This window comes from Micrasema longulum, unplaced genomic scaffold (genome assembly GCF_059751315.1).
Source record: "Micrasema longulum isolate JH-2025_06_02 unplaced genomic scaffold, ASM5975131v1 h1tg002832l, whole genome shotgun sequence".
Lineage (NCBI taxonomy): Eukaryota > Metazoa > Arthropoda > Insecta > Trichoptera > Brachycentridae > Micrasema > Micrasema longulum.
In genome coordinates this window covers 1-14869 of record NW_028279956.1, presented here as the reverse complement: position 1 = coordinate 14869, position 14869 = coordinate 1, and the positions used below count along the sequence as shown (strand labels likewise).

The following is a 14869-nucleotide window of genomic DNA, read 5'->3' as shown; positions in this document are numbered from 1 at the left end:
CTTTTGAACTCGTGTAACAGTATTTATGGCAGGACTAGGTATAATATTATTTTTGGCGAATAAGTATTTTAAAAGTTTCTTAACTATTAGACACCGAAGCCAAATGAAGGCATCGCGCTCCAGGGCGCTAATAAAACTGGTGTTCTTTTTAAATACAGCCACCCCCATTTACAGTGTAACGGAATTGTAGGTGCATGTTCTAGCCTGTGTAATTCTAGAATGTTAAAACATTGAATATATGCCAAGACCAAATGGCTTCACAGCAGTTAAATGGTGATTTGCAGATGGTCTATTGAAATGCATCGGGGGTGTGAAATCCAACTAACATTACATTGAAACTATGCAGAACGCGCCAAATTACTAAATTTCCATTGAACAGCCTTTCCGTTAATTGCTCCGAAGAAACATTCGCCTTAATTTATTCTAATTAAATGTATTGCATATTATCAAATTTATGTTTGAAACACTGACTTCGTGATTTTCCATTAAAAATAATATAACTACGTACTTACTTTGTGTAAAATCACTTTCCAAGATCGAGAGAACACATAAAATGATAAGGAAATAATGACTTTTATGGATTTGCTCATCGTCTTATTTACAATAACCATACTTTTAATAATAATAATAATAATGAAACAAATATCTTACATATTTATATTAGAAGCCTTAAATTAGATAATTATGAAAAATTGTAAATCCAAAAAGTTGTCAATAATAATCGCCATATAATTAGATTTTTACTGAATTAATTTTTGAAGGTCTTCATGATTTTACTCTGTTTTTACTATGATTTTAACTATATGAATATAAACACTTTTTTTTATTTATTACATATTTTACTAAGTTTTTTTTTCTTTTTCTATGTATTTCACAGTTTTTAAAAAAAAAACAAATGTATTTTTTGCTACACATTTTTTTAATGTATTTTACAATGTCTCTTGTTATGTATTTTGTTTTTTACTGGGTTTTCATATTTTTTTTTTACTGTCTTTTACTATGTTTCATACTATGTATTTTGTTTGCCGGGATTTTAAATATGTTTTTTTACTATATTTTACTATGTTTTATATTATGCATTTTGTTTTTACTGTGTGTTTTACTCGGTTTTTAAATACGTTTTATACTTTATTTTTTAGAATATTTTTTACGATTTTTTTACTTTGTTTTTTTAACTACATGTTTAACTATGTTTTGCACTATATGTTCACTTCGTCCACTACTTTTTTTTTCTATGTATTGATCACTGTTACGTATACATATTTTTTAACTGGCTTAGAACGGGGTAAATAACCCTAGTTAGGTAGTCGAAACAACTTTGTAAAAATGTTTAACTTTATATTTATAATATGATAGTAAATAAATAACAATCAACAACCAAATTAATGATTTGAATAATAGTAGTTTTGACATATTACAACAGAGATGAAGAACATTTAAGAAAAGGTAATATAGAAGTCTAGGCATCTACAGGGCTTATGACCTGTCAATGGCTGGTTTAAGTGGCCACTTTTCACACGGTGTAACATTCACCATTCTGCCTATATTTAAACATCTATATTCCTTCAATTCTTTCACCAATTTATATAGACCAATAGAACAAATTTCATAAACAGTACACACATTTTACCTATTTGGCTTGATCCACTCATGGATCCATGCGCAACCCACCTCCACTATCCATTTCTTAATAGCAATTTTATATTGTGAGAACTTACTAATTGATCTTATGGATAATGGAAGTAGATTGTAAACTTTAACCGAGTAGTAGGCCAATCCTCTTTGACCGAAGGTTGTTTTTATTTTTTTTATTTTTTGCAGCATCAGGGTGGAGTATCTAGTAACTCTTGTATCGTAAATTGTATGTTACAATTTAATATTTTTCTATTGGTCTTCCAGTGAAATACAAAACTACAATTTTTCAATGTTGCACAATTCTTTGAATGCTACAGATATAGATTTAGTATTAATGTCTGCATACATACATATGTGAATAGAGTATTCGCTCAATGCCAGTTTTTACGTCTGACGTCTGATCTCGTACGGCAAGTGGAATATTTCAATAGGGCTAATACGAAGGCGCCGTTCAATAACTTCAGTAATGATTCACGCTGAGAGGAATCTGGCTCGCGCCCAATACCACAATAATTGGTATCTCTTCTGATGCAGACTAGCTTTACTAGAATTACGGACAGGGGTGTCAACACTCACTTTGAAAAGCTCTTAATTCATTGATGGATATTTCAAAGAGATTGGAAAAAGAAGAATGGGTGTCAGTCAGTCGTTACGGGGCTTTTGCACAGGCATTGTCTAAAATAAAATTTATATTTGAAGCAAAAACTTTATGGTTAATGATTATATTTATAAATAAATTAACAACTAATTATTTCAACAATATTTGAGTATGTCCAAATGCTTGCATACTAGCTGGATTTCATTTCCCTAGGGAGTTATTCATATTTAAATTTATTTCAACAAAGAGGGAAAACATTTTTGAGAAGGGAATATGAAAGTCTTGGCATTTACAGGGCTTATGACCTGTCATTGGCTGGTTTGAGTGGCATTCACATTCACCATTCTGCCCCTGTTTGAACATCCACATTTCCTCAACTCTTCCATCTGTTGACTTTTGTGAAGTAAAAGAGCTGAAACCTTTAACATGTCGGTGAGATTTATCCGGCTGAACCAAATCACCTACTAGGCAACGCTTGAAAACAATTTTCCAATTTTTATACTTTTTTTTTACTGGGTAGTTAATTCAACAATGTTTGTGTTTGTCCAAATGCTTGCAGACTGGCTGGCTTTCATCCCTAGGGAGTTATTCATATTTAAGTTTATTTCAACAGAGAGGGAAAACATTTTTGAGAAGGGAATATCATAAGTCCTGTAAATGCCTACACTTCCATATTACACTAATTATTTTACTGAATATAAATTTGAAAAAATGAGATGTTGGTGTGATCGGGTACAGTAAGGTTAATTGTATGTTCCGCTTAAAACAGCCAGGCCGCTTTCATATGAAACACTTTTATAATCACTTTCAAATAGTGTTGATCACAAAAACGATATTTCTCAATGTGCAGAAAACACCCACAGCACTAGAAATATCTTACGGTATATATGCCGATGAGAAGATTAATGCCTCCAGAAATTTAGTTTTCTTAAATAAATTACAGTAGATTAATACGAAATTATATAAATTCATTTATTTGAAAATACCAGTTATAAAAAATATGTTTTAATACTGAATTTCACCACATACATTCAAAATTTGAATAAGGTATCATTCAATGTTAGATCTGGCTCTTTTCTGCAAATATTTTTTTTTGTAAAAAGAAAATATTTGCGTTCTTATGGTTTACCCAAATATTTCATTTCGAGAGCCATTTTCAACGAGTTGTAAATAACTCGCTATAAGAAAATGTGAATCAAGTTTGGGTAGAATGGAATTCGAACCACGGACCTTTGATCTGTGAGTCCGAGACACTAGCCACAGGGCCAAAACCCGATTCAAGTATTCAAATTTTAAGTTGTGTGGTAAGCCAGACTTTAAAAGTCATTTAATCTGGTCAAATCCATAATTTATAAAATTTCTGCATTATAATAAATACGAATGTGCGCATTATTTATCATCTGTCAAAGCAAACAACATTCCTACTCTTGTGTAGATTTGATTATTCACCCTTTTCACAAAAGTGCTATTATCTCAGTTTCATTATGGCTGGCTGCTTTCTACATAACTATGTTTAATCGAGAATCGAATATAAATCCCATTTTATAATTTTGAGTGTCTTAACTCGGTACAAATATATACATGCAATAAACCAAGTCTTAATGTCAATCAGTATTTTGTGTTTGTGAAGGTATGGAGTGTGTCATTGGCTAGTTTATGTAATCAGTAATCAATCTAGACACTTTAACTCATACCATTCTGCCTATGTTACACAGTTTGTAAGGTGACATTGGCAGAATGATATATGTTAATTAGCTTGTAAAGTAAACATTTTAAAAAGTAGATAGCGACAGGACGTCAATCCTTTGATTATTTAAACTTTTATAATTCCTTCTAAAAAAGGTAAACCTCTGTTTTTTTTTTAATGAATTAATGATACATGTTTTTTTTCTAATACAATTTACTCTCGTATATTAGGCAATTTATTAAAATTGTAACTTTCCATCAAAGAGACAATCTCTTATTTTTGAAGAGCGACTTTCACTATTTTTGTCATTTGAAGTTATATAATTTCGAATATACTCGTACATGAGAATAAAAAAAATAAACACGTAAAAAACATAAAAACGGAAAATAATAATACAATTATACGAATGAAAACAGAATGCTGTATTTACCCGGGTTAATTTTTTTTATTGAAATTCACTTTAAATTTATTTAGTGATATATTAGTTTTAATAAATAGTTTTGTCTATAAATTTAATACTATTTATGGTCTACGTGGTGCAATGACTAAGAGACATTTTAATTATGCATGGAAGGCTCCGGGTTCGATTACCCGTGGGAACACTAAAATGAATAGAGCTAATTTTCCTCAAGCCTAGTAGTACCCGGGATGGTATTTTGAATCTTCTTTACTCCCTAGAAAGTTTTTTTTTTTGATTTTGCTTCATACAATGGCCACAATGATGATTAAACGTCAAACGATTTATAAAATAGTTAAAAAAACGGAAAAAACTACTACGGTTTGGTCAGTTTAATCTAATGAAGAATTTTGGGTAATGATTAAGGTGGCAATTATATTATAAATTAAAATCATCATGTTCGATTTCACGTGTTTGTATTTGTTTAAATTTTAATCATCAGTGTGGCCATATATTAAGCAAATTGTAAACGCATGCAAAAAAAGAAAAATCCTCAAATTTATCAATCTCAAGGAGGGAAGAGAAGATTCAGAATAAAAACCCTGATTTGGTGTAAAAAAACCATGCAAAAAACAAAATACAAATTATTAAAAATCATTATCTCAATATTGACACCTTGTGGTAACTTATATATAGGCAAAATGATCAATCTTACGTTTTGTAAAAATATAAAATTTAATTACCTACATATTTCATGTCAACCTTGTCGGAAATGGAAGACAAATGCTCTAACCATTTGACTACGAAGCAAACTTATGTTTACTCGATTTCTTTTTTCGGAATCCTTACTCTAATGTAGCCATCGAATCGAAAATATTCGTTTAAGGTTGTGATTCTATTTTAGATATGAAACTTTGGAATTGAAATTTTAGATTATGAAATTTTGGATTTGATAATGTTCCTCATTTTTTTCTGGAAACAGGATTAGGAGTGACGGACCTATTACCTTTACATACACTACATAATTAATGCAAAGTAAAACTAAAGGATGGTTTTTTACCGTCCAAGAATTTTTGCCAGCCCTAGAAATAGAGGAAAATATCAATAGAATATACAAAAATTCAAATCTTTATTCACTCAAAGTGACAGAACTCTATTGAAAGATTCCTTCACTCCTGGATATGATAAATTATATTTGTATGATGTCAAAAATAGCATAAATATTACGAATATATTCACTATTTGCTCTTTATTCTGTATCCGGGCTCGAAAACTTTTTTTTTCCTCAATTTATTAATGATTTTAAAAGTTCTAAATATGCTCGTGGCAATGATCTACATTTCGCTGAAAACTGCACGTAAATCCGTCCAATAGATTTAGCCTATCGAGGACACACATACAAACATTGCCTTTTATACACAAAGATATAATTTTAAATCGTCAGGTAAGGCATTGTAGTGGTTAAGTGCTCTGTATACCATTTTCGACTGTCCTGTATTCGTCATTAAGTTTTAATGTGATTGTGTTTTTTGGTAGTATATATGTAAACATCAGCATTTTCGAGTACTGTTATGTCATCGTCTTATGTGTATTTTATTATTTAAAATATTTTATGGATCTGGATGAAAATTTTATTATTCATTAATTTATACTTTTACATTGTTTGTATTTTTTTTAATCAGAATAATGTTCCCTCACTGGGGTGTCCCGTGGCTAGTGAAACATTTTACAAAATGTGAAACGTGCCTTAAATTAGTTATTGAACAAAGTTAACATAATAATAATAAAAAAACGTAATTAATCTAATAAACCTAAGTATCATTAACGTAATAAACAATATAAACTAAAATAATCATAAAAAACATAACCAATTTATATAGACCAGTAGAATAAATTTCATAAACAGTACACACATTTTACCTACTTGGCTTGATCCACTCGTCTATCCGTGCGCAACCCACCTCCACTATCCATTTCTTAATAGCAATTTTGTATTGTGAGAACAAACTAATTGTCATTATGGATAATGGAAGTAGATTGTACACTTTAACCGAGTAGTAGACCAATCCTCTTTGACCGAAGGTTGTATTCATTATATTATTTTTTTTGCAGCATCAGGGTGGAGTATTTAGTAACTGTTGTATTTGTAACGGAAGATAGAGAATAATGTTTACGCGCGTATTGTAACAGATATTTTACATAAAGTTGTTTTATAGATTTAAAAACAAAAAACAAACCCTTATTACGAATATATAAATAGCTTAAAAATGTTCAAAATAAATAACGAGTGTAATTAATTACGAAAAAATGTTTGTTCAACCAGCTAATAGCAGGCAAGCTAACGTTCGGGCAGAACAACGTCTGTCGGGTCTGTCTTATTGAACCAAACAATTGCATTTTGCATTACTTTTTTACTTAGATTATAAAAATCCGTGATCATTTGGATAAAGTAATGAAATTGAAATGTTTAAAATGACTTTTAATAATTTTCTTCATTTTCGAATAAGTTTAAAATATTACTGGTCTGTATTGAAACCCAGTAAGCATTTCATCGACATTTTTTAAATCGGCGGAGAATAAAAACGCCGTTTTCTCGATTTGGGTAAATTCCTCGTTTGTAATGTTAAACACGAAAGGAAAAATGGGCCCACAATTGTCAGTGTTTAATACCTTCCAAACCATAAAATGAGCCATTTATTTGGGCCCTTGGAAACGGATGTCTGTCGCGACCATCTATTTCATCACAGTATTATAGGACCATAGAGAAACTCCCCACAGCGCCAACTGAATGAAGGAAAGCTACATATAATAAATTGTGGTTTCTCCTCTGACCCCGGAAACGATAAAGTGTAAACCGATTCTAGATCTTATCGTATAACGGGTTTTCAATATACTTGTATAGCGAAAATGCTCGAATGATCTACGGGACGTTTTAACCGCTCGGGGTGATTGATCTAATCGAATCCTTTTTATCGAGACCTTTACCTGAGAGGCGCGTTTTTTGCGGATTCATTTATTTATATTAGAATCAGTCGGTATTATTTCACAGATAGAAATTCTATTACGTGATTACAGATCGTAAAACAGGTAGAAAGATATTTATTTATTTATTTTACAGAAACAAACAGTCGACAATGATATAATAGCATAAAAACGTACGGTTTAAGGACAGACCAGCGAAGTTTCGAAATAAAAATCATACATATTAAATTGTGGTACAACGAAAAGGGTGTGTTTATGTGTATTTGTATGAGAGTAAGTGTTTGGTCAGTTCAATGCCTCTCAGACATTGAGTAACAGATAACAGCGGGATTTAGAGTTTTAGTGGACTGTATGGAATTGTTACTCACTTTCAAAGTTCTTCCGATTGTTTCGTATATGAAACACTTCACTATTGCTGCAGCACGTATACCGGTATCATGTAGATGTTGAGGATGATGATGAACTTTACAATTTAGCCTATTTATAACACACTAAACTTCAATTTGTACGAATATGCTGACGCAGTAAATGATAAAGATTTATCAGAGGGACAACTTTTCACGTGTTACTTGCTCACAGGTGGGTAGAAGTAATAAGAGATTTTGAAATAGGAAGGATTTGGGAAGGAACGGAATATTTACAGTCTTATACGAGTTGCCAGTATAGAAAATGTAAAATCAGTACTTAACAGTTAGTGTATAAATGTGTTTGTATGTATGTGAGAGTAAGTGTTCAGGTGTGAGCATCATTTAATATCAAGTGAGATCGTATCGCAGCCAGAAAGAATCAGTCTTAATATATTTTTAAATAAATTAAGGGGCGTGTTAAATATATCAATAGATGAAAAAAAAGCATTCCTGTTAGAGTAAGGACGATAGAGGAAAGAGTGTTGTGCATTGTTAGTTCTACATACTGGCAGATGGAATAAATACTTATTTCTTGTCACGCGAAAGGGGACATTAAGATTAATTTTAACATCATAATTTAGAACATTTTATGACGGTGTATATACAATACATATTTTTCAATTGAATTCGTTTATTTGAAATACTACATACATTACAAACTAAAAATTTAAGACGTACATATTTTAAAAAAACAAAAAAATACATAAAGAGACTCTTGTCTAGTAGGAGAATCCTGCTCCGGAAAACCTCTTCGGATACATGGAACAGATCAACGTCCAGAGCGATGTTGTTTAGCATAACGGTAGCCCTTCCAACAGCCATAACCATCGGCAGATTGGTCCCGTATATAGGAATGAATATTATACAATCTATGCTGATGCTGTCTTAGGTAATTATCATTAACATACAAACCAATGCTCATCATAATCTCAGAATTATCGATCATACCGCTCAACGATCGATAAAAATGTGTAGTCAAATACACATTCCTTCTAGTATCTAAACTGTTGCAGTTAAGCATACCCCGGAGAAACTCGGTCGGGTAGAGCCAAGGATAATACCCACGCTCTCTCATGTAGAGATATCTCAGAAACTTCTTTTGGATTTCCTCTATCATAAGAGAAAACTTCAGTTCATGTGGCTCCCAAATCATCGAGCCACTCTCGAATCTATTTCGCACCAAGGAGTTGTAGAGAGTTCTCAGTATGTGGGTATTTTCGAAAACCCTGGCAGTACGCAGAACCAATCCTAACATCTTCAATGCATAACCACTGATTATATACGAGTATTTGAACATGTTGACCTCGTGGTGTAATGGTAAGCATGTTTACTTAACATGCAAGAGGTCTCGGGTTCGATTCCCGACACTATTGATATGAAATATTTCATCAGAATGTTTCATAGTCCCAAGACTAGTACCTGAATCGTATGACCGATCATCTTACTTTTATGTAACAAAAAAATATCAAGATACGCTGCGATTGATGTACCAAGTCAGTGCCCTATGCACCACTAGGTGCGAAAAGATAATGATTATGATGATTTGTACATATATAGATCATCAACCATCTCCCGAAACATATTATGAAAGGATATAGCTGCCGAATCTTAGAGTAATAACAATATCCTTTTTCCCGTTGAGTAATGGTATTGATTTAAGGTAATTTATACACAAATACATTTATTTCTATTTTTAAATATCTTAAGCTTTTTTATATCTATTTTCTATTGAATATGTTTTAACTTGAATAATAAATATAATACTGTTATTTTATTGGTTGGTTGGAAGAAATTGCCATTTGGCATAAACCCGCCAATGTACAGTGAACATTATGCACAAAAAGTTAAATAATTTATTTTTTTTAAATAGAACGCTATTGGCTAATAGAGTTGCTAATACGGAAAAAAACCATTCCATGATTATTTACCACGAAGTTAGCTATAGTTTACATCAACACAACTAGCCGTGGGTACTTAGGTCGAGAATTGTAAGCGCAAATCGAAACGCGTTTGTTGTTAAACTAAAAACTGAATAAAAAATTTGGAATGCTTTTGTTCTATGCTAAAGGTATAAAGATCTAAAGGGCTTCTCTAGTGAATTATTACTCTGAGTAGCAAATACCCCATACATACAGAAAAACATATCGTTTAAAATGTATTTTATAACTTGGATGATACATATAAACATTTAGTATAATAAGAAGATGCTATAAAAATACACATACACGTACAAAATTACAGTAGAACCCCGACCGACTAATGGCGGAGGAGGGTCGTCTGACTAATCGAAAAAAAATAAAAGGAAAAAGAAAAATACTCATAGTAATGCGTATGTTTTTATCGAAATATGTACACGTACAACGTACATGTAGATATAAAACTTTAATCTATAATATGAATACATTAGAATTGATTTATTTCGTCTGTCGCTTATACTGGCATCGCGCACGAGAATTAGAGCCTTATTATCGTGGTATCAACGCTAAATCAGGGTCATTTCCGTCTGTTAAATAAAGAATAATAATCAAACGGTTTATATAAACAGCTCCCAAGGGAGTTGAATCCAGTCCTGGTCTACAAAAAATTGAAAAAAACTCAAAATATTGTTGATAAATTCACCTGGTCCAAAAAGAAGTATAGAAATTGAATAAAAAAGATTTTCAGGCGTTGCCTAGTATGTAGGTGAAATAATTCAATTAAATGAATCTCACCCGCATAAATAAAGGTTTCAGCTCTTAAACTTCACAAACATCCACAGATGAAAGTATTGAAGAAATATAGATGTTCAAATATGGGCAGAATGGTGAATGTTGCAGTGTGTAAAGTGGCCACTTAAACCAGCCATTGACAGGTCATAAGTCCTGTAGATGCCTAGACTTCTATATTACCTTCTCTTAAACAATAATCAAAAGGGATTAAAATTATCTGGCTTTATTTCTTTAAATAATCACCTCGATTATTTTTTTTAAATAAACCATAAGATTTTATTAATTTAAAAGGGTTATTTTTCACTAAAATATTTCATAGAGTCTTAACTGGCACCTAATGCGTAGGACTGATTATCTTACCTTCATGTAACAAAAAAATATCAAGATTCGTCGCGATTGGTGTATCTATGCAGTGTCCTATGCATCATAATATGCGGAAAGAGGAATGATGATGATGAAGATATATTTTTTTTAACTATTTTTATCACAATAATATTTACCTCTGAATGAATTTATTTTTAAATAAGCCACGACAATATATTTACCTCTAAATTATTTTTTTTGAAAAGCCGTGAAAATATTATTTGACAACTTTAAATGTATAATGACAAAATTGCAATGACTTAAAGTACATAATTATATAGATTCCCTTAAATTTAATTATTATTAACATTGCAAAAATAATTCAGTTGTATCCTTATTTTACATATGTCGTTTTTTTTATAATTATGAATGGACATGAGTCCTGGAGGGCCGATATCTCTGGCACGTAACAGTCGGCGTTAGGCAACGGTTACCTGCTAGTTAAAATTATTTACATTTTTTAAAATCAATTATTGATTTCTGCTGAAAATTGGATTTCCTTTTAGAAGCTGCCAAATCACATATATTTTTGAAACATGCAAGTTGTCTTGAGATACATTCTTCCTGTTTTTCATACCTCTTCATGGCGACATCTAAACACCAAAAAGTGGGAGTAAAAAAAGCTTTTAACCCGTGTATTTCAAGTTCTCTAATACCATGTCAGAGCCAACCCGAACTTCTCTTGAAATTTGGGTCTCCATTCAAATTTATGTTCTAAAATAACGCTTTTTCACACAATATTGGACCAAATAATAATTTTAAAAAATCTTTATCTACCATAATATAACTTTACAGTGTGATAATGTCCATTGTTTGATTTTTCTTAAGCCTGTGTGTTCTGTGCAAAAAAATATACTCATTTTATTATATCTGTATATTTGTTCATTAAATATACTGAAATACATTTTTAAAATAGTGATATTTCTATTTATTTAAGTAAATTTTGCACTTATGACAAATCATATGCCGGTTTTCGAAGTATGTTGAAAGTCGATGTTTATTTATTTATTTACACTCTTTATACAATTCCATGTTCACTTGTAATAAGATAGTTCTTGATTATACTCCGTAGTTAAGGATTTTGATAAATAATAATAAAGTTCCTTTCCTAAGGTTTAATTTATTTTTATTTTAACTAACGAGCGCTTTCGTCTAAGTAGATATTTTTAGGGTAGACAGTAAGTTCATTTCATTTATCTTATTATTCGGTAAACAAAAACTCGATTTTTAAAACACTGCTCTAAAGCGATCGATGAATGGAATTATTATTCGCTAGATAGTTAAATTATTATTTTTTAATTTTTTATTGACTTATTTTTTATTTATTTACGGACTATAAAGTATAACTGTTGAAGGGTGGGGCAAATCTACCTATTCCAACGCTCTATAAAGTTCCGCCCACTCTACTTCAACTACTACTAAAGTTGTATTGTTTCTTTCATCTAAATAAAATCATTTTTTCCAGGCCTTTCAGACCAAGTCAGCAGTTCAACCCGAGCCAAGTCAGGCCTTACCCCCCCTCCTACGAGGGCCCCAGTGGGCCAGGGTACCCGGGACAAGGGAACGCCAACAAATGCGCGTGTGTGGACAGGTTCCAGTGTGCTGCTCCAGGAATAGTAGGGGTAAGAGATACACGGATAGAAAATTACAACAAACAAAACGTTTTTGAGATGTTCACGTTATTTCGAAAAAGAAAAATATGAAATAAAATTAAGAAAATAAAGCTTTTGTTAATTTTATATTATATTTAATGGAAAAGTCGAAAAAAACGCAATACAAAAAGAAGACGTATCATCTGCCTTAAAAACTCAAAGAGTGGTTTCACTGTAGCTCCAAATTCTTATTCAGAGTGGCTGCAGAAGAAATTGACATGTTGGCCTACCTCTACCGTAGAGTGGCTCAGTAAAAAACGAAAAAAAGTTTTTGTTATTAAACAGATCGGTGAAAAGGTGTGAAATTATAAATTACATTCTTAAAATTGCAAGAGTTTTACCATTTATTTTCGGTTTCGTATCACGTAATTTTAGAGTTTTTTTTCTCAATTGTAATAATCTAAGTTGAATAGAAAAACTTATAACTTTGAGACAAGTTAGAAATGTTATTCTTAAATGTAATAATTTCTCCTATATGGAAAAAAACCGGGCATTTAGATCAGCAGCAAACTAAAAAATCTATAGAACTTGTGTGCAACTTATCATGACACATGGAATCTAATGCAGAGAAGACAACACAATTACAAAAAACGCGCTAAGAGTGTCAGAAATGAAGACTCTCGGGAGTATGTCTGGCAATAGCCTCCATGGCAGAGTAAAGAACTCAAAAGTAAGCGAATTGTGTGAGATTGGTATTGCTAGGGGGAGGCAATAAATGCACGTGTGAGAAAAATGGCCACCCAGACTTCCCTCATATTGTATTGCACGGTCAACTCCAAGTTGGATGAGTTCCGGGTAGACCACAAAAAAAGAATTGACAGCTGAGAATCGACCTCGCAAGAGGCTAATCCCAAACATGCCACAAGTCCTACACTAAGAAGGAGAAGAAGAATAATAATTACTATGGTGACTGATTATCAATAGCTATCCTCTAAATCAAAGTTTCCTTATCTATGTTTCGCGGAACACCCATGTTTCACGGAGCCTGAATAGGTGTTTCGAAAAAAAAGTTGAGTGAGTCTATACGAAAAATCTCTTCCGCGATATTTTTCCAGAACTAGGAAGGACGATTCCTGGGTTTGGAATTCATTTTCCGTGATAGACAAAGTAAGCTTAAGTGCAAGTGATTATGAAAAGCTAACTGATTTAATCAGTGACTCTGATTTGAAACAAAAACACAAAGATTAAATGATTAGGATGAGTTTGTCAAAAGAGTTCACAGATGTGTCAAAACATTTATCATTGTTTACTTCTGTTTTTTATAACTTATTTATGCGAAGTGGGATTTTCTTACTACAACAAAGTCAAACTGCAGAAACAGACTCGTTGCCATAACAGATATGTATTAGAAGCAAACTTACCTGCCTAAATAGTACTAATTGAAGAACCGTTCTGTAATTTTGCGAAAAACATATTGCAAAAAAGTATTATGATTGAAATATGTTCTTGCAAAATTTACAGACGGTTTTAAATTACGCTACTATTTAGGCAGGTAAGTTTGCTTCTAATACGTTGCTTCTAATTCTATTCACCAAGTGCCTATCAATTTTTTTATTTTTTTTGCGATTACGATTTGCGATTTGCGATTCAAGATCTTGAAATGATCTGAGTCATCGAGAGTTTTAATCACTCGTATGTTTATGTGAATTGTTATAATTACTTAATAAATTTCCTGTTCATACTATTATGGAGTACCCGAATTAAAAAATAAACTAAGCGTTCGGATTAAAATTTCGGATTTGCGAAGTGTTCCGATGCTAGGAAACATGCTCTGCTCTAAATCACACCAACCGTACATTCACGGAGACTAGACCGCTGTGCACGTGCAAACCACGAGCCCACTGCGTGATATCGCATGATTGGCCCGTTTCACACAACGGCAAAAATCATGATAAAATACAATACGGTGGATCGATATTTATTGTTTTAGAATTATGTATTTATTCAATGTCTGGAAAACGCAATAACCAGAACACTATGAGACCGACTAATCTCCAGTTGATTTCCTTTTGCCGGATTCTTATCTGAAAGTACTCGCTCAATTTCAATAATGATTCTAATCAAATTGTCATTAAAATCTCTTTTGTTAAGTTTTACTATATTGTTTGAATTGGGTTGTGGTCCCGTGGCTAGTGTTGCAGACTCACGGATCAGAGGTCCGAAGTTCGAACCTCACCCTACCCCAACTTGATTTCCGTTTTCTAATGATGAGTTATTTACAACTCGTTGGTCACCAATTTTTTTTATATTTAGGCACATTATAAAACCGCTAATATATAAAAAATAAAAAAAAATGTATTAACCTAGGCGTTTTTGATGATAGCTTCATTAAAATCAATGACTAAAGAGTTTTATTAACATATTACAACAGAGATGAAGAACATTTAAGAGAAGGTAATACAGAAGTCTAGGCATCTACAGGGCTTATGACCTGTCAATA

At 31.9% G+C, this 14869-nt stretch overlaps 1 protein-coding gene across 1 annotated transcript in view; it reads left to right on the top strand.

The window, feature by feature from the left end:
• The window catches only part of LOC148271505 (uncharacterized), a gene marked incomplete at both ends in the record, with an annotated part of 33377 nt that extends 20978 nt beyond the window's left edge, over positions 1-12399 (top strand). The window contains one exon of the mRNA XM_088241313.1: positions 12243-12399. Within this exon, the coding sequence (XP_088097439.1) occupies positions 12243-12399 (157 nt within the window). The remainder of the gene's footprint in view (positions 1-12242) is intronic.
• Positions 12400-14869: the final 2470 nt, after the last annotated feature.